General features: G+C 40.6%; 1 protein-coding gene across 6 annotated transcripts in view; it reads right to left on the bottom strand.

Annotated features, from left to right (window-relative positions):
- Positions 1 to 21,560, bottom strand: part of abl1 (c-abl oncogene 1, non-receptor tyrosine kinase) — a 34,336-nt gene that overhangs the window by 5,095 nt on the left and 7,681 nt on the right. The window contains exons 1-7 of one of the 6 annotated variants that reach the window (XM_051411767.1): positions 11,559 to 11,597; positions 10,821 to 10,977; positions 4,289 to 4,453; positions 3,154 to 3,449; positions 931 to 1,203; positions 579 to 663; positions 201 to 378 (exon numbers count right to left, since the gene is read on the bottom strand). In XM_051411767.1, coding sequence (XP_051267727.1) covers positions 201 to 378; positions 579 to 663; positions 931 to 1,203; positions 3,154 to 3,449; positions 4,289 to 4,453; positions 10,821 to 10,977; positions 11,559 to 11,597 — 1,193 coding nt within the window. Of the gene's footprint in view, positions 1 to 200; positions 379 to 578; positions 664 to 930; positions 1,222 to 3,153; positions 3,450 to 4,288; positions 4,454 to 10,820; positions 11,437 to 11,558; positions 11,598 to 21,560 lie in introns of those variants that run through there. The other 5 variants (XM_051411766.1, XM_051411768.1, XM_051411772.1 and 2 more) reach the window with 5 other exon arrangements.

The raw sequence follows: 21,560 nt of genomic DNA on the forward strand, positions 1-21,560 counted from the left end.
AAAATAAGATTTGAGGGCAACGTTTTCCCTTCTCTAGTATTCTTGCAGCTCTGACTGAGCTCACACTACTGAAGAGAGGTAATCAGGCTACCTGACAAACATTTGACAATGAAAACTGAAATCAATTCACTCATACTCAATACTGTCAAATCTCTTTGATTAATTTCTTGACCCAGGAAGTGAAAGATCTTTCCACCCACCTGTGTATAAAGTTTTTTTTCTCCAGGTACTCCATGGCAGAGGAGATCTGTGTGGCCATGTGGAGCAGCACCACTGCATTGACCTCCTCTCTGTTGCACTCCCTCAGGTAGTCTAGTAGGTTACCATGGGTCATGAACTCTGTGATAATGTAGAACGGTGGCTCCCGCGTGCACACACCTGCCAAGGAAACAAAGTTTGCAAAACAAAATGCATCATATTAATTGGAATATAAACTATTTAACCTACATCTGCCAAAGACTAGTTCATCTGAGCCAAAAGAAATCCTATTAAAATGAAGGAGGTTAAACGTTTGATCAATAGTTTTTGTTCTTTGTCCTGTTCAGTAATGACTAACAAAGCAGGGGCTCTTAACATACCTAACAGTTGTACCAGGTTGGGGTGTTTGATCTCTTTCATGACAGCGGCCTCCTTAAGAAACTCCTCTACCTCCATCGTATCCTCCTGTAAAGAGTTATTGGCAAAAAAGTAAGCAACAGCATAAAATGGCTGTAGTTGCATCCATACAACACCAGATGGTAGCATTATTTAGCCAAATTAAAGATTTATAGCTGACTATTAATATCTGATGACAGTAGGTTTTTAAATTTTTCCACTTGACTAGATGGATATTGACATACGTCCTTTCCTCTTAAAGTCAAATGTAAGAGCTCAGGAGCAGCAGGTATGCAGGAATAAATCAGATCACTCTTTTTCGACCTGTATTCTTACTTTTAGTGTCTTGACAGCCACAGTGAGGTTGTACTTCTTCCAAACACCCTCGTACACCTCCCCATACTGGCCCCCTCCCAGCTTGTGCTTCATGGTAATGTCAGTGCGCTCCATCTCCCACTTGTCGTAGTTGGGAGAAACTCCGTAGATGGTGGGCTTGTTGCGCTTCGGCGCCGGATAGTGCAGTGTGGTGATGAGGCCGTCGGCCACCGTGGAATGGTGGTGCACCAGCTCTGCCAGTGTGTTGAAGCGGCTTTCTGATGAGACGTAGAGCTGGAGGAGAAAGAGATTCTACATTTGAGTAGATGCACATGAGAGGTCAGTTCAGCTTGAGATATCAACAGAATTTTTTTTTACTGTGATAACACTAATTCCTGTGCTACACCAAATATCTGACAGTTTTCTTTGGATTATTGCAAGATAAATTATTTCCAATGATGACATGAAGTTTACAGTATTCAGGCAGGTCAAAGGACTGCCAAAACAGTGAAACACAGCTGTTAAGATTTTAATAAACAAAGATGACAAAATCTTGCCAAATAGTTGTTTTAAAATTTATTAACAATGAGTGGTATTTGGGAAATGTATAACACCAAAAAAAGGCAGTAATACAGCATGAAATAATCTACAAAGTCAAAACAAAACTAAAACATTTTCTTCAAAAAGAACGGTCTTAGCCCATTCAAAACTCACAAGGCATTAGTCAGGAAGTTGGTGGAGGGAAGGATATTGGTCAGGGCTCAGTGGACACAGTCTTTTCCATTGTCCAAGTCTTACATAACCCCTAAAAATGATTTGCTCTACAATCTGCACTGTGCATTTCTTTACTTTTGAACAGGCTCTATGAGCAAGCTGAAGGCATGTGGAGGAAAAAAGAACAACCTTGACTGCAGTGAAAAGACCTTTGAAATCTAAAGAGGATTTAATGGTCAGTTGGCTGCTCTCCTGGCTTAAACCATGACCATTTAACTAAATCGAGGGGGGAAAAAAAAACTTTTTTACTAACATAAAAACCTTAGTTATTCAGAGCAGTGTTAATCACAGAGTCAGTGTGAAGCAAAACTGTAGCTCAAGGGAGCGCTGAGGTAATCTCAAATTATGGGAGAAGTCTATCATACCAGACTCTTGAGTTGTAGCTCAGTGGGAGGATGGAAAACAATATGAGATGGGGAACCGTGTGTGTGTGTGTGTGTGTGTGTGTGTGTGTGTGTGATGTGTACTGTATGTGCGTGTGTTCGTCCGTTTGTTCTGTGTGTGTGTGTGCATAGTTGGCTGCATCTGTCTGTGCTAATGCATGTCTTAGCATGGGCGTCAGTGTCTGGCCGGCCTCGCGTCTGCTGGCCATTATGAGGAGCACAGTGGTGGTTAGAGGCATTCTTGTCATAGCTTGCGTTCCTCGAGCTAGCTCACCTCGCTGCATCACAGACAGGAGGTTGACACAGCCAAAATGGCAGCGGCTTCTTGATTGACATAGCCTTTTGGGGGAATCCCTCAAAAGAAATTGAGCCAAACGCACAGTCAAATATGGCCTACACTCATCTGACATTACCACCATCATCATCATGGGGCGCTCAGCACCTTATTTAAAACCTGTTATTATAACTGTGTGCTCCAGATACCCTGCCTTCTTTGCTCAACCTAAGTATTACGTTCTTCACATTTATGGTTTTTGGTTTTTAAGCACTAAAATAATGAACTTGCAATCTCAAATTCAGAACAGAACAATGCACAGATCTGTTCTTGTAAATATGTGTGTGTGTGTGTGTGTGTGTGTGTGTGTGTGTGTGTGTGTGTGTGTGTGTGTGTGTGAGTGTGAGTGTGTGTCTTCCCATTTCTCAATGTGCTGCACCGATTGAAAAGCAGTCCCCTGGGTTACTGCACCTGGCTACTATCTTTACTTTAAATCAGCCATTACATTCCAACAACAGCTGATATAGAACAATGTGGCAGATCCTGCCATGTGCTGTAAGTAACGTCCTGCCTTCATGGAACAAATATTAAAGCTGCATCTAAATATGAGGTTTAGCCGTTAGATTCATTTAGATACCAACATACGTGAACATAGGATGCACTTTGAGGTGTCTGTGAGCATGCTTTGGGGTTATTTTGGCAAAAAGTATTCTTTTAGTTATCAGTGTATAATAATTACACCTTTATATTTAAGTGGATAGAAGACATCTTGGTGCATATATACAGTATGTGTTTGTGTTTCCTGATGCTCACCTTGCCGTCAGACGCAGTGTTAATCCTGTAATGGTAGACTCTCCCCTCGTACCGCAGAGAAATGGACCTCTGGCCGGGGCTGCTCTCACTCTCGCGGACCAGAAAGCTTCCGTTGATGCCTGAGCTGAGCAGGTACTCTGCCGCATTGCGTGACACAGGTCCATGGTACCAGCTGTGCTTCTCCAGGCTGTTGACAGGGGTGATGTAGTTGGACGGCACCCAACCCTGCCCATTCTTGGTCTGTGCCTCGCACCACTCGCCGTTGTGGTTGTAACCAAGCACACGCAGCTTCTCTCCTAGTCAACATGTGAGATTTGATTTCTGTTTTATTATCCAGGCAAGTATCTTGTTGGCTCCATACCTGCGTATACTTTAATATTATTTTAATGGTTACAGCTCATTCCAGTGATCTTGAAAAGAGTATTTCCACAGGTGGAACTGTTATAAATCTTCCATATTTTTTGTATTAAGAACAGGCTACCATGGCATGGACACTGTACTAGAACTAAACTCAGCATGTTTTAAGTCAGACATGCAGGAATTCACTGTATCTAATGTCATGTTTCCTTAGATCAGGAAGCAGGGGCTATTATTTTCCAACAGTTATGTGGTGACCTAGACTCAAGAAATATATTTTCCCCTTTAGTTTAGACTTAAAATTACACATTTAAATAATAAAAGTGGCTAAGTTTGTTGGCAAAACTTCAAACTGAAATTAGTAATGTCATTTGGCAAAACAGACCCAAAGTAAAAGTCAACTTTTTCGTGCAATGGCTCATATTAGAGCGAATTGGAAAGTTATGTTGAGGACATTTTTCTTGTTTATTCCGGTACATATGCTCCCCCCTTCCTTCCTCTGTTTGTCTGTGTGATCCATCTGTGGTATTGTTTTACAGCCACTCCAGTGGAAGAAAACAACCCACGTGTGAGACCATCGTCAGGAAGTGAGAGTCAGACAGGGATGAAGACAGAGAGGGAAGGAGACGGGAAAGCAAATAAGCAGATTCCCAGTAAGATTCATAACCTTATTGAGACCTGACCTTTCTCTAGACATGTCAAAATCCATCAACAGTGTCAACTTGTCAAAAATGTGTTGTCAAATTTATAGAACCGTACCAGTTTCTCTTTTATATACCTTTAGTAATGCTGAGTGTGTTGTCACCACTGGCCACAAAGTCGTAGAGTGCGACAAACAGGTTGGGGTCATTCTCACTGGGTCCGGCCAACAGGTTCTCTTTGGAGTTCCAGCGGGCCGCTTCTGTCAGACCCTGACTCTCAAAGTCTGGTCTCTGGAGAGCTTCTGAAAAACAAAAAGAGACCATCAGTGCACATGGAGTTAACTGAAATCTGAGGGAAAACATCAAACAATGCTTTGCTGAGGGTGAGATTGAGGGAAATCTGTAGGTGTGTGTTTGGTATGCAGCGACATTGTGAAGCAGTTTTCCCATACAGCTTCACACATGCAGGATGATTAAGCAAAGCAATCCGTGTGTCATTTTAAATTCTTCTACGTCACTCTTCAACGAGTCTTGCTCCAACAAGCAGGTCATCAAATGTGATCCAAGGTGGGATTAGAGCAATAAACCTGATCATGTGACCTGCTGTGTCCCTGCTGTCTTTATAACTTTTCATTTCCTGGATTATCCCTGCTTAGTTTTCATTTTCTTGAATACCTAGACAACTACCACACATCAGACCGTGAGAATGTGTTTCAGCATGAATATTCACTGTAACTGCAAAATGGATGCGCTCGCACTTACAGGTAATGAGCCCGAGTTCAAAGTGCTTTAACTTATAGTTATGTTAATTATAGACATAGCTGGAATTATAGCAATTTTAGAGCAGTAAAACTGATGGCTAAATTACAAAATGTGGAAAATGGAAAGAATGTGGAGACACGAAGAAAGGTTTAAGAGTAAGAGAGAGAAAAGTGAGGAGGGAACCTTTAAATGCAGTTTGTAGCTTGCTCAGCTGTTGTCACACATGTTTTAGAGGCATCTTACGTTTCATCTCCAAACCAGAGCTCACAAAACACCCACATTTTTCCAACTGAGACAACAGGCTGGAGCTGCACTAGGGTTTCACCTTCCAGTAAGAATGTCACAAACAGTAGTAAGACGTAAGGAGGAAATATTTCAATTAATATGTAAGATAATAGGAACAGCACATAGTTCACACACAGTACCATTAGGAAACCAACCAAACCTTTAAAAAGTGACGAAACACTCTCACAATTCTCCACAATCACAGTATGACTGGAAAAATAGCTGCTAACTTGTGACAAACTAAAGTGGCCAAGCGCAGCAATGCATATTTAGGCATTCAATGGGCTTTGGGCCTCTGGACAACAAATACTGAATAACAATGAATCTGTTTCTTTAGTAATTCAACCATTATGCCCTCCTACAGCTGTAAAACTACCCACAACATTAAAGAAAGCCAAATACAATCCAAAAACTACTTTCTTCCCTGATGCAAAAATGACAAGTGAAATTAAAACAAATGTGCAGCTGAAATGAAGACATGATTTTTCACACATCCTGACAAAAAAAATGCTTTTCTTAACTCAAACACATCCTGCAACAGAAATATAGATCGGTCCTAGGAAGTAAACTATTCTACAACATTGATAAGTAGAACAAAAGGGTCTAAAGGCAACTTTTATCTCCAGAGGATATAGTAATAATGTTATATACTATGGGAGAATGCGACTTGGTGTCTACGGCTTCTCCTCAAGGCTAAATCATATAAGAAGCAGGCAACTGTGAACTTATGGTGCTCATTGTAGGTGTTTGTGTTTTGTTGCCCAAACTAGATTATATAAGTACATAATTAAAATGTCTAGAAAATCCTTAATATCAGTGGAAACTCCAGTGAGTGAGTTTTTCTCACATCACCAACTGAGCATTTGTTCCTCTGCAAATCTTCGGCCTAGGTATCGTCATTCACAAACATATTGGCTAAAAGGTAAAATTGCAAAATGTTGAATTTCACAGCTCAGTGGATTAAAAAAAGATTCTAAGTTGCAAAGGCTTTTTCTCAGGATAGCTCAGTAACAGCAGACCTTTGCCAACATGTCTGAAATGCTGGTCACAGTCTGATAAAAGCATAAAACCAGCTGTCGATGACAGTTTTAAGTTAGTGCATTATATCATGCAGTTAGTACTGCAGGCAAGAAAAGGGTGGCCAACTTTAAGCATTTCCCAATCACACACATACACAAACAGAATGAAACTGTTTCCCCATTGTTTCATCTCTGTCAATTGAAAACTATATATTTGCAAGTTTTCATATTTTTATGTTTCCTCTGTGTTTTAGGCTCGTAAAACCCTTCAAAAACCTATTCACCTGATAAGATACGTCATTGTCATGGCTGTTGAAAAGGTGGCATTTTGAAGATCCCAGCTGTATAATGTAGCAGATTCCGACTTGCTCGCCACATTTACTGCGTAAGTGAATGTGAGCGGAGAAAAATAGATGTATTTAGATGACCTGTTGTATATGTTACAGACATTACTCCTGTTACAGGTGCTAAGGTCTGTCTGCTCTGAAGGAGACTGAAGTGTAAAAACAGTCAAAATCATCCAGTACCTGTGTACTGTGCCACAAGTGTGATTTATTATTATATAGCTTGGGAAAAGAACAATGTTCACTAAGTGATTAATGCACAGCTGGATTTGGTGGAAACACCGAGCAGAGTTGACTGAGTATGCAGCAGAAAGGATACTTCGCAGATATTTTACAGAAGAGTCACATGCACCCTCTCTGTTGTCAAAAACAAAAGTGCAAGCAACTACAGATATACTCAGCACAAGTAAAATATATTTGTATAGCACCTTTCAACAAAAAGGCAATTCAAAGTGCTTTACATAAGACAGAAAGGCATAAAAAAAAACACAAGGTAGAGTAAAAAGTTAAATAAAATACAAGATTTAAAAAAAAGCTAAAATAGAATTAGACAAATCAACTAGTAGAATAATTATTACAGTGCAGATCAAGACAGGAATAAATAGTCCCTTAAACTGCAGTAGCAAACAGAAGTAAGACTTCAGCCCTGATTTAAAAGAGCTGAATGTTTGTGGAGGTCTCACGTTTTCTGGGAGTTTACAGTACACAGATACGGAGTATACAGATATGAGGTCCGTAAAACAGAATGCTGTTTCTATGCGTTTAGTTTTGACTCTGAGGACAGTTAGAAAGGCCCGTCCCGGACAATCTGAGAGGGCTGGATGGTTTATAACAGAGCAGAAGATTAGAAAAAGTGTTTTGGCACTCAACCATTCAGTGCCTTATAAATGACGAGTGAAGTGTTTTAACATTATATTCTAAAATCAATTCAATCACACTGCAGAACTCCTGTTGATCACATGCACTGATTTTGACTGTGTAAGTTTGTGCTTTATTTAGGTGGCCTGTAGATGTTCCTCTGAAGAGCAACATAGTCAAAAGAAGCTAATTTCCCATAAGATGCCTGTTTACTGTGGTTCAAACTATCAAACAAAATGGCAACTCCACCTCTTTTCTTATCGACGCTACTTACGCTCAAAAAAATGAAGTTGGGAGGGTTTACTCAATAACAAATCCTGCACTGTTAACTTGGCCTAGCCAAGTTTCAGGAAAAAAACCAACACAAAATTGGCATTGTGCTTGAAAATGTTATCATTAATTAAACATGATTTGATCAGCCAAGAACTGTTGTTTAATAAAGCTAAATTTAACATATTAAAAGCATTAATTGCCCATTGAACTAATCTTGTGACAGGACCGAAGACAAACTGTGGATGACAAGTGATTGATATTAAATTTAATAAAGAATTAGTTGATTATTCTAGAACAGGAATAAGGACATGAAGCCCAAAAGAAGAGCCTGCATCTGGTGGTTGGTGTACAAAGAATCTATAGCATATAATACTAAAAGTAGTATTTGAAGTACTAGAAGTAAACATATGCAGGCCACAGCCGGTCACATGACATTGTTGACAAGTTGTTGCAGTCATTAGTGTGTTGGGAGGCCGGTGAGAGACTTTCACACAGCCTCTTCTGCCAAGCTAGGCTTGCCAGCCTGAACACACTGAGTCAATCAAACCCAAATGTGGTGCTTCTTTTAGGTAACAAACCTGCCATTTTGTGTGAGAACATGCCAGATTCAATTTCATCTGGAGCATACTGCCTGGCTCATACTCTCATATTTAACATAATCAGTATGCCAGAAATTGAAAGATGTTAGTCTGGATTTGGTAAACTGGTTCTTTTTCATAACCATGCAGTTAAATGACCAGCAATCACTCAGTTCACTGGCATCTGAAAATGTCTGACAAAGCCGTGGGTCATTATGGTTGATCTGTTCATATTCTCTCAAAGTCACAGTAAAGATTATTTGACACGAGATGGTGACATCCAAGTATTGATATACTGTATATACTCGCAGTTTAATGGCTTTTTAAAATTATTATAGGTACACTTTAAAGCACATTACAATCCAGTAGAAACCAATCAACACCTCTCTAGACATTGTTTTAACAAAATATTACTATTTGCACTGATACTCTACTGGAATACATTGGACAGGTGCTTAGGATATTATGTCAAAACTCTGTTGAATAAATTGAGAATAAAATAGCAGTCAAAGTTTTTAGTTTATCCCTCAGAGTGGCGTGTTCCAAATGAATATTGTAGATGGACAAAACACAAATAATGCTATGATTGAAGTCAATAACACAGCCGTGTTTTTGTCAGATTCGCTCAAGCTGAGGCCAGAGATCAAGCTCTGTAGAAAAAGAGCACCACTAAGCAAGATGCAGACCTTAGAGCACGCAAGACATACCATGTGTTCAGAGTTTGGCCTAGTCCTAAAGTGTGTGTGCAGTGCATTTGAGCAGCCCACGCCACACATGTCCACTTTATGGCCCCAAATACCACAGCTCTTTGAGAGAGGGTGACGGCCCATCGACACATGGATGATGACAACACAAGCTCAAAGAGAGAAGAAAGTAAAAGGAAAAATGAAAAAGAGAACTCGGAAGGTGAGTGAAAAAGAAACAGGGAAAAAATAGAGGCCCATTATCAGACTGCAGTTCACCAAAATCATGCAGTGGATTTCCATTTGCATTTCCATTTCCTGGCTACATTACTGAGATGACACTCACAATGATTAAATGTGTGTGGAACTGGTAAAAATTCATAGCTATGACTGCACTGCTATGAGCAACAGGAATGAATCCAAACTCACACACTGACGCAAGACAAATTTCTTCAAAAAACAAACAAAACAATCACCACGTCTGGTTCCACTTGGTCCTGGTGATCAAGTCAAAGAGAATCCCGCCAGTTTTCATTCCAGTCATCTTAAATGAGCCGATTTACACCTTGGATGAAAGGAAAATGCTACTAACGACCTAGGACAATAGAAACCAGCAGTAGTCTAGCTCCAAAACCACGAGTCAATAGGACAGTGTGGTCCACTTCCATGAAGTCGGCCCTGGTCCCAAACCACATATTTCTGAGGGCTGAAAGGGAGAAAATCTCTATCTTACAAGTCTATCACCTGAGTGGGAGGTGGTGGAGAACAAGGGGATTCAGATCATACATTTGATATGGTTCTGCCCGCTGTGGGAGATGTTAATGAGAGGATGTTCAGACAAGAACCCAATGGAGGTGAGCGGTGAAGTACAAGTGATAATAAAGCAACTAAACACAGAAGAACCTACATTGTCTTTATCATTTAGAATAACTACAATGTGTCACTATTATACTTATAGACCATCTTTGTTCTAATGATGTCAAAGAGCTTACTACTTGGAGCAAAATACAAACAAGACCTCCGGCTAATGAAAGTTTAATTTGGAGTGGAACATCTCAGCATGAGATTTAGCATATGGTCTGGAAATTAGAGACTCTTTTATCAGTGTCATCCACTTTAGTGGGGAGCGTACCAGGACTATTAACTCTATTAAATCATTTGGTTGCGCAATCTTTGGCACACATAAGACTTGAGTCTTCCATTGCCAATCAATTACTATGTTGATCATGCAGAGATTTGGTGTGCCCTGGATTTCGTCGAATTCCCCTTGTGTCCCCTTCATACATCATTGGCAAATCAATTACCCGCTTCATCTGTGACCAGAACTGTCTAATTAGAAGTAATGAAAAATAAGGAACCGCTAGTCTGCATACTACAAAGAGTATGTGAAATATATAGATCTACGCTAACTTCTAAACTCATTACAGATGCAGTGAAGAACATTTCAGCGCTGGAACATAGCAGAGAACTGAAAAGGAGAGCACAGACTGAGATTAGATCCCCTCTCCTCATAAACAAGAGTTAAGTGGGACACGACCAGGAGTCAGATTTCCTTGTATTCTCCTCGCCGTCTCTTTTTCCACTTCTTTCCTCTTCAGCTAGCCAGTGTGTCTAGCCTCCCTCACCCTTCCCTGTGCTTACTCTCTGCTTTCCCCTCCCCATTCTTCTGTTTCCACAGTGCAGAAATCATTGTTGAGCTTTTACACGGTGATACTTCATCTTTTATCCTTCTCCCAGTGTCTCCAAAGCCCCTGATTTATTTTCCTTTCTGACATCCCCACTTTGACTGTTGTTTATATTTGCCAGAGTAAACTTTAATAATCATGGCCCTAGCTAAAAGACTATAGCCATCACAAAATATTCTTACCTTCCAAGTAACAGCTGGAGGAGGACGAGAGGCCTTTCTTAGATTTACACCCCACCAATTTCAGGCATATCTCCAACATTTTCATTTGCTTTCTTTCCCTTCCCGCTGGAAAATGTTGTTGCTGGTTCAAATCAGACGTCCTTCGAGCGTTTCCCCTCTACATGTGTCCAACAGGAGAATTTTTCAAACACAAGAAAAAGACTGGGGAAAAAAAGGAGAGAAAAAGCACAAAACCAAACTAGGTCTTGAAATATACTGGTTTTCTTTTCCTCTGTCCTTACAGTTGCTGTAATCCCCCTTTTTTCCTCACTCCTTTCCGAAACAGAAAAAGCGGAGTCTGCTGTCCGGTGAAGTCTATCAACTTTCTCTTCTGAGCGGCTCCATGTTTTTTTTCCCTCTTTTGCTCTTGGGCTTTTGGTTAGCTCCACTTCTGTAAGATACCAACTATCCAAAAGCGCAGGTTTGGTCCCAAAGCTTTTTAGAGCTGTAGATGTGTCAGTTGAGTGGGCAGTAGGGCAGTCTGAACGGTGCCATTCCTCTCTCCTGTCCCCTGTGTGAGTGTGTATATCTGAGGCACAGGGACTATACTCGTGCTACAGCTGCCAACAAAGGGCCTCTTTCAGGCTCAGCCTGCTGCACTCAATGACATCAGCTGAGCCCTCCCACCTCCAACAGCAACACACAATGAGAGGGAGAGACCGCCAGCACACACACACACATGGACAAACAAGTACTCACCAAGAAGAATACAAACAACAGCATCACCAAAAAATTCATGCCAAAATATGAGACAAAGGCTGCAGAGGTCTCATTTCAAATCTTTAAGTTAAGATTAAGTATAAACCTAAAATAGTTCTTCTTCCATTCTGTTGAAGTCATGATTACAAGAAGCTCCTCCTCCAACTTTTTAACCCCCCTTCCCCCTCTCACTGTCTTTCTGCCTCTCTCCTTTCTTCTCGACTATGCTTTCCCCCTCTCTCCACTCTGAAATGTTTACAGGTTGAGGAATCACTTCTGGAAACAGGACTGGCATGTTAAAGACAATGCTAAGGCTCTCAATCAGGGGCAGCTAACAGGGAGAAAAGTATAACCTTCACCAGTCTACTCTGGACTTCACACACCACTCAAACAAGGCTCATTTGCCACAGTTCATTTCAAACAGGGATGAAGTAAGCAACATATTTAAATTCATCAAATGAAAACATTTCTCTTTTGATCTTTTGTCTGACCATGTGATTTTATACAGCAGCAGTGGCTTGGCCATATGTGGAAGGCACAAATAATCCTTGGTAGGAGCCATGGTGTCTCGCAACAAAACTTTAAAATCTTCTCTCAGCTGGCTCAAAGTGTAGTAATACACAACTCATTCAGTTTAGTCATTGACTGGAAGTAAATCTATTAAAAAAAGGCTGAACATGTGATAAAAGCAACCAAGACAGCAATGTCACTATAATTGTGCTTATAAATGCATCTGGGGGTGTTAATGGCGTCTGTCAAAAAAGGTAATGTTTTGAATTCTTCACTCCTCTCCCAACTGTTGATTGTTCCATCCTCACTCAACAATGCAAACTTCTAAGCAAAATCCAGACACGCCTATTTTTCTTAAAGTCCTTTTCTCTTTTGCTCCAGCTAACCACTGAATATATCCCTACTCAACTTATGTTCAAATTATACTAAAATCTTCTCCCATTTGTTTTAATTATAGGATAACACAAGTAAGAAGTATTTATTTCTCATGTTTCTTATTGTCACAGAGATTACTGAACTCATTCGTAATTGAGGTGGGGGTGAAGGTGTACCATTTTATTGCAGTATTGTATGCGTTTCTGTTATTTTGTCTACTTGTGTAATATGGGCTAAAAGGATTGTCGACTGACTGAAGATTGAAACTAGAAATGGCACAATCACAGTAACTGTAATGTACTAACTATAAAGTATAAAACAAATTCAAATGACAACATCCCTTCAGACTCACAGATAAGAAGCCCAGTTAAGTGGGTGATTGCATACTGGTGGGAGGCTGGCTTGATGACACCATAGCACATAGTAGGAGGGCCAAACCAGTTTACTGTCTGACCCGGTCACTGGAATTTCCAATCAGGGAGCAAAAGTACTGACTAAACATATGACCCATGCAGAAAAAAGTATAATGATTTTAACAGACAATTTATGTCAACCAGAAGGTCTAGTTTGCACCATAAATCATAAATCGCACCTCTCTAAAATAATTTCAACAAAAACAACATTACAACCTGGATGAAGGTGAGGCTTAATGCATGACTACTGTATTTGGGGGGACGTAGCTTTAGCGGGGTGTACCCAATAAACTGCTAATTAACAAACTAGTATAGAGTATACTGACAGTCTAATGTGTTTGGTAGTCATGTTTGAAGCACAGAAATACCATACAAGTAGTGACACTAACTCCTAAAATCTAGGTGTGTGATGGTTGGACCTTCATTGGACTGGACTTAAATTCTAGCATTCCAGGAATATGACTTCTCTACTTGGAAAGTAATGCAAGGAGATGAGAAAAGAACAATAAACAGACAAAACTGATTCATGTGCAATATATAAGACTATGAGAAATATGAGGAGACAGAGAAAAAGAGAAGAATAGAAAATCCAAAGCAAAGGTCACGTCTGTCTGAGCACTGTAAAGCTGCTATTGCCTGTGTACCCAAATGGCTAGGAATATAATGTGTATTATTATGCTTGCTTCATAGGAGACTCCTGGCAGTCGGAAAAGTCCTTCAAATGTGGGAAAGCATAGAGTTTCCAAATAAAAACTGTCATTGGATGTGCTGCCCACCTCTTCCGCAAAACACTACACGGATTGATGTCTGGGGAGAGGGAACTGGGAGAGGACCTTTTCATACAACAATATCCAGTAAGCTGCTTCACTTCTGGTTGATTGCCTGCCCCCGAGGCTCCTAACGTCTTTGTAGTTTTGAGTAATGGAGAAATGATGAAGGAATTAAGACAAACACAACAGGTTTAAAAAGCATTTTAAATTATGTATAACTTAATTAACCTAGCTTAACCTGATCAGATTCGGCCAAATCAAAACAAATAGTGACGACTAGAGATGAACGACTTCTCGATCAATACTGGAGTCAAAAGATTTTCATTTTTCAATGGGAATACTTCAAACAACTGAAAATTATATGTGACTCTAGATGTCAAAAACGTCAACATTACAGACTTGACAAGGTCTGGTCTAACATCTACTGGTCTTGATATTTTAAGTTATTGCATACTTGTGTGTTTGGTGTGGGCAGGGATGCTTTCGTTAGCATCTATGGCTGAGTCGCAGTGGCTTTGCAATTTAATGACCTCAACAGCCCGAACATCCAGTCACATGGCACCAGGCCCTACATCATCGCTGCAGTGCTGGTATGGCAAACATTTGTGTTCCTCTCATACACCACCCCAAACACCAATTAAGAAGAAATGCTGGCTTCCTCAAACTCTGAGAAAGGCCCATTAACTTACCGCAGTCACAAAGTGTTGAGGAGATGAGAGGATGAAGGGAAGAGGAGAGGGGCTATAAAAATGGAGGAGGGAAAGAGGAAAAAAAAAGGTTGCAGATGGAGAAACATGAAGCACATTGTTTGGAAGTGAGCTCATAGGAGAATCACTCGCTTGCGTTTTATAATCCGGGCCGTGTATGTTAACAGTTAGCTGACGTACATCCACCCACGGGATGGTTTTTGGCCCTTTTCCTCTCATGTACCCCCCCTCTTGCTTTCCTGATTCCGTTCTTTATACCTTCAAGCAGAGAACAGGTTGTATTCCCAAGCTCGGAGACGGCATCTGAGCTACAATTCAAAACTATACTGGTGGCATAGCATTTAGATAATGTTGACAGGAATACATATGCCTAACTATCAATTATAAACCATGCATTACTTATGCATACTTTTTTAAAAACCAGAATGCACTGAGCAAGAATGCACATCGGTAATTCACACCATCATAGGATTAACTGCTACTGACATCTGCTATGAACATTTTGACATGTGGCAAGGTCGTGGAAACAGAAGTAGGCCATTAACTTGTATGATAAATTAACTTTGTCACTACTTTGTCAAAAAGAGAGAAATTAAGTAGATGGTAGGAAGATATTGTCTTTAAATGTTACAGTTACTGACATTTAAGGACTGCTTGTATCTGTCATATCCACTCTATGCATTTAAGGACACACACACAAACATAATCACACTGTCTAACAATGTTAGAAATGTAAACCAGCCAACACTTGGCATAAATCATGTCCATTCATGTCGTGAAACAAGAGTTATTACACTTTTAAACCGAGCAAGCTTTCTAATTACAGAAGAGGAACAGGGTGGGAGACGGGGAGAGAGACAAAGCCTAGTAGGCTCCTAATAGTGATTCTGCACATGGTTCATCATTTCACTGCATTGCCTAACCCAGCAGCCCGCAATCTGTAACAGCCAAGTGTACTTAAATATCAGACCCTCAAGAACCAGGTATGTGGTGTATGGATGTGTATATATGCATGTGAGTGTGCATGTGGTTGTTTACTCAGGGCCCTCTGGAGAATGCAGCCAGAGTGTCTGAGGCGTGCAGACCAGCAGATGAGGTTAAGGGGTTTAGAGTTCCACATAATTCTCCACTTAGTATTGTCCACAGGGAGAATGGACACTTAACAATAACACAGTGGCTGCTCTGGTTCAAGGTTAAGGGCTCTAGCATCAAGCTGCGGTGGTAATGAGTTACCAATGTGGACAATGGTGATACTGAACATACAGAAGCACGTTAGAAAATATTTAAATTCACTTGCAAGTTTGCTTCGGCCTCTGATATGCAGAAATCCTCATACGCACACAGAGAACAAAAGACAAACGTTCTTCATGTCAAATCTCTCTGGGCTTTTTAGAAGCTGTTTTCCCACTGTATTTTACATGGAAATTGAAACTGACCCAGAGGTCATTAAACACATTTTATGATGAAATCCACTTTATGTGCATGCTCTTCTCTCTCTCTCTCTCTCTCTCTCTCTCTCTCTCTCTCTCTCTCTCTCTCTCTCTCTCTCTCTCTCTCTCTCTCTCTCTCTCTCTCTCTCTCTCATTTGAGGTGACCCATTAACAGTCCACTGTCGGCTCAGCTTTACAGCAATCTTCAATACAGACAGGCCGGGGAGACCCAGTTAGACCCAGCCGACCTATTGGAACAGGACTGGATAAACCATTTTATCACCATGACGGACGCAAAATGCAACACAACCCAGGTGACTAAGCAGAACCTTTGCTCATTTCTCCACGTGATGGCCCGCTGTAGGCCCAGACGAAACTATGTAGTGCCAAAAATATGCAAACCTGCAGAGAATGGAAACGTATGCATGCTGGCCAAGAGTTAAAATTTCATACTTTGAGCAAACAGAAAGCCAGGTCAAATGCACACAACTATTCATCACTTGTCAGGAGTTTAATGCTGCGCTAATCATCTGTGCTGAAAAAAGGTTTGTGAAAAATTAAGAGGGCAAAGGAGAGGCCAGACGTTTGAGCTCTACTCCGAAATAGCAAGCTGCGTGTGTAGAGAGGAGAGGGTGCTAATCCAGTCATTTTCAGAATTGAGCTAAACTACTCAATTTGACCCAGAGTGCTGGAATGAAAGCACAACATTTTATATTCCATTGTTTTATGAGTGTGCAGACTAGCAGAGCCAAACTCTTTCAGGCGGGAGAGAGAAAGCAGAAGAGAAAAGGGTGCGTGTGTACGTATGAGTGGGAGGTTTGCAATTCTACAGCAATTCAAAGAAAAAAGCTAGTACTTAAACCTTTGCTATTACTTTGGGTTTAATTTATTAATTCAACAGCATAAAAAAGGACAACACTTTGATAAGAGCAGACAGACACAAACAGAGCCAGTAGATGCCCCCGTCTGTTTTTACACACCATCAACCTTAAAAGTCTTTGAGATGTTATCTAGATGACTGGGGAAAGACCCCATTTGTCTGTGTGCCCATTGGGGTAAAAACAGAAACAGATACACAGAAGAGTGACTCTGGCTGCGAGGCTCTCGGGCCGCAGCAGTGGAGCTGCTTGGGCTCTTCTTTGTGTCTAAGTGGATCCAGATGCAGCAAGCATAGCAGGCCCCCTCTTTTAGTGCTATAAAGAGGAGCTTAATGCAACACAAAGGGACAGGACAGCATATCAGTACTGTATGGACTAGACTGGTGAGGGACAAAAAACAAACAAACCAGACAATAATGTAACAGGCCAGATGATGCCGAAGTGGATCGGATTCTTTTAAATTCCTGCACAATGGGAATCAAATTACAAAAAATATTTGACTAATTTATAGAACTCCATATACTGTGACACTAAGAAAAATCGACCTCATATAAAGACATATCATATCATGCCTTCATGGATTTTTATCCTGTAATCTGCGTCGGGACAGAGGCCCTCTAAGGGCCCTTAAATGGCTGAGATTTTTACAAAAAAACAAAGCTGGCATGTGGCATCCTAGGTAGCAGGTTGTCTGCAGAGAAAACAACAGCTGTGTCTGGAGCTGGGGCTGCCTGCTCGGGCATGGAGCAGAGAACAGGGGGTGTTCTTTTTTCCCTGTATGTGTGTGTGTGCGTCGACCCGGGTAGCGAAAAGCTCCCACGCTGCATTCCTAACCCAACTTGGAGGTTCTCGGTATGCATGTGAATGTTGCATGGTACTGTATACATGTGTGTGTACAAGGGTGGGATAACCAGCAAATTGAAGAAAATGAAACTCTTGTGTCCTGGTGGCTTCTTGCTGTGCTGACTCGAATTTAAGATTGACGAGTAGATATAAGATCACAAATACTACCCTGCGACTGGAAAGCATATGAGGATGACCACATAATTTACATTTAAAACACCAAACGATATTTTGAGGAACGTATCAGTATAGAAAATCTAAATTCACAACCAATACATGACTTTTCAACAAACAAAAAGATATTTCAGTAGATAATTACTTTCTTGTCAGAAACTGGGCAATCACAAGACCAGATTTCATAACATATACTGTTGCAGATGCTGAAGTAAATCCAAATAACAAAAACCAGGGTGAGAGTCAATGACTCAACAGGACTGTTTGTCTTAAACCGACATGCTTACACTTCAATTGTTTTGTGCAAAACAGAGTGTACCTTATGTATATGGAAAAAACTGTGATTTAAGCTTTGGTTTGTGCCTCTCTGATTTTTTTCTTCCTCTGTTTGCATTTAGGATTTCCCCCCCTTCAAATTAACTCAATTACAAGTAGCTCATCATTTCTCAATTTTAGCAGTTTAATGTTTTTTCAGCAACGGATGTTAAAGTGTTTTCATTTAAACATTTTCTAAATATTCTAGTTAGAAAATGTAATATACAAATCAAACCGAACAACAACCATGCCAAGTATGGTGCGCTGTTTTTATGGACTAACCAGGGACAGGTACCTTAGTGTACGCATCATTTTCAACTAAAAACACAGAACATAATGCAGCTTTAGAGCAAACACTGGTTAGCTAAATATCAACCACACATAACGTAAAGAAATGCAGAACACACACATAACCAAATTGCCTAAAAGGTACATATTCTCACCTACTACATTCTGAATACTGATACACTGTTGCTAATGCTTGCTGCTTATGTTTTTACTTTATTGCTCTTTTTTTTGCTATTGTTCCTCATGTCCTCAAGAAAATGTAAAATCCACTCAACAAAAACTTAAAAAGGAAATAGAGACAATGACAAAAAGAAGAGAAAGACAAAAAGAGGAAGAGAGAAAAAGAAAAGGGGGGGGGGGGGGTGCACCAGTTATTTGAGAGAGGAATGCACAAGAGGTCACATTCTTCGCTCCACTGCTGTGGCTTGCCCTATGTTCAACTCTCTGTCTTTTTTTTCTCTCTGTGTAAAATAGGCAATATTACTCAACACACCTCTGGTGCACCAGATCACATACAAACATATGTGATTTATATGTGATCATCGAGGATGAAGAGGCTGTATGTCAGGAATCTATTATTGTTACGGTCATGCTGATCAGATATGGTACTGAGTTATACAACAGGCCAAAAATAAAATAAACATAAATACATTTATAAATACATTTATTTATTCATTCATTTTTTGTTTTGTGTTACAAGTAGCATAAAGGGATCTACAATTTGAATTTCATTATACAACTTTGCATTGAAAATTAAATTAATTAAACCTCGAATATATATATATATATATTTCAGGGTTCCCACTCTTTTTAAGAAATAATTTTCTAGGACTTTTCCAGGACATTTTTCCAGTAGGTCCAATGTTGACACATTTAACTGCAGTTTTATTTCTCCTTTTTTATTGATACAGGTTAAAGTGTCTTAAGTTTATTACAGGTAGGTCAGCGTACGTACAGGTCAGCGTTTACTGGACACTCAATGTTAGCTCACTGTCATGGCGCATTTGGCTGATTATTTTGCGGCACCTCCAGTGAATTGACTACAGATTTTTTTTTAACATTAATTTGGCCACAGCCCACCAACAGTTCAAATTAAGTCAAATTTATTTTACAGAAAACTCATCTTCTCACCTATTAGCCTATTAAAATAAGAAGTTGAAAGTCTTGTTGCATGTACAATTAACATTGCTGTGCACAACAAATTTTTCCACTCTGGGTCAAAAAGATGGCTGGAATACAAGCTTTGAAGTGTAATACCAACTCGAGTTCCAAACAACAACATAGATTAAAATGACCAAATATCCAGGAAATGATCAATTTCCAGGTGTTTCCATGACATGATTATTTGTTTCTGTGGGGAACTTGTGGTCATAGGTGTATTTTGTAGAGAGCTACCTTGTCTTCATCATTTAGGCTTTTTGCACTGGCTTTTTGCAGTGTCTTGAATTCAGGTCCCTTTGGACTTTGACAGAATACCTTGATTCATACACACAGCTGTTTTGACTAGTCATCAGCTAGGGTGGTAATAAAGTGGACTCCTTTCCAGGTGGTCAAGACTTGATGAGAGGGGAAAACACTCACTAATCAGCAATGTGTCATCCGGCATGGGACAAATGTGTCTCTCTCACACACACACACACACACACACACACACACACACACACACACACACACACCCATGTGTGTGTGTGTGTATACCCATTAGTGTGGAGACAGGGCCAGCCACGGTGAGGGACAAGCCACCAGGAACCTAACAGCTGGCCTGAAGGAGCATTACCATGAGGCGCCTGCTGCACGGGTACGTACACACACACGCACACACACACACCTCCTGTCTTCAGGACCCGCAGGGATCATGGGAGATTTGGTGTGTAGACTGTAAAGATTCCTCGAGTTCCAGCCAAGAAAGAGAGACACAGACAGAAATGGATTCACTTACTGCATAAACGCTGAATGCAGCTGCTGCGGGCAACTACCACACACACACACACACACACACACACACACACACACACACACACACACACACACACACACACACACACACACACACACAAATGATGTCACTGAAAGGCTACACGAAAGGAGGGGTCAAACAGGCCCAAAATACAACTTTTAAAAATACATTAACCACCGTCACTTAAAAATTACAGCCTCTTCATATGCATTTCATTAGTCTGGCTTCAAACAGATATATGTATATGCTGCTGGAACATATCACCTCACACAGTCTCATCAGCTAAATGTAATGACCCCTCTGACAGGAGTGAGGGCTACTGAACCAACTTCACAGCTGACACAAAAAAGTTGATCACTTATCTACAAGCGAGGCTGAAGATGTTCGCTCTTGTTTTTATATTTAGTCCTGGTTTAGTTGTATCAAGTTTTCCTGGCCACTTTTTATCTGTTGTTAACTGCAACAAAGGTCCCTAACCAGACTTGAACCGCAAACGTTGCAGGTCCCTACATAACCTATAGGCCACCAAGCACCCCCATGTTCACATATTTTCCACTTTCCCCTTTTATGTTCTCCACAGACATGCAAGTCAAATGGTTTATTATTTAGTTGCCCATAGACGAGTGCTAACCAGTGGTTTTTTTCCTATTTTCCACCTTGTGTGCATGCTGCTCCAGCACCCAGTGACCTTAAATAGAAATGAGCAAATAAAGAGAATAAACGAGTGGGGTGTCATCTTCCTTCATCCCCACTTTACAATGTGCCTTGAACATACTTGAAGCTTTGCCAGGTTAGCCTGCAGGCGTCAAACAGGGGAAAATTGTGGGGTGAAGCTTATGAGTAAGAAGAAAAGCCCTCTTGTGCCCAAACGGAAACCTAGCCAAGCAAGAAGCAACACACCAGAGATTCCTACATTTTCTGTAACCTAACTTGTCTGGCTGATGACCATTTGTTGGCACTGTCCTCTTTTTGTTGTCTACAAATTAAAGTTGGCTGTAGTTAAAATTGTAGTGCAATCAGTAGCCAATCACATGCCAAAACCGCTGTCTGTTAAACCCTTACACTGTTTCCAGTTGTTGTTGTTTTCAAGTAGTCATTTGAGGATTTACAGCTAATGGGTTAAGCTTCATACAAAAGTGCATTTTCATGAACAAAATAAACAAAGGACTACAAATCTCTCTCTCTCTCTCTCTCTCTCTCTCTCTCTCTCTCTCTCTCTCTCTCTCTCTCTCTCTCTCTCTCTCTCTCTCTCTCTCTCTCTCTCTCTCTCTCTCTCTCTCTCTCTCTCTCTCTCTCTCTCTCTCTCTCTCTCTCTCTCTCTCTCCTGTTTGATGTAATGTAT

Source organism: Dicentrarchus labrax, unplaced genomic scaffold (assembly GCF_905237075.1).
Source record: "Dicentrarchus labrax unplaced genomic scaffold, dlabrax2021, whole genome shotgun sequence".
NCBI classification, from domain to species: Eukaryota; Metazoa; Chordata; class Actinopteri; family Moronidae; genus Dicentrarchus; species Dicentrarchus labrax.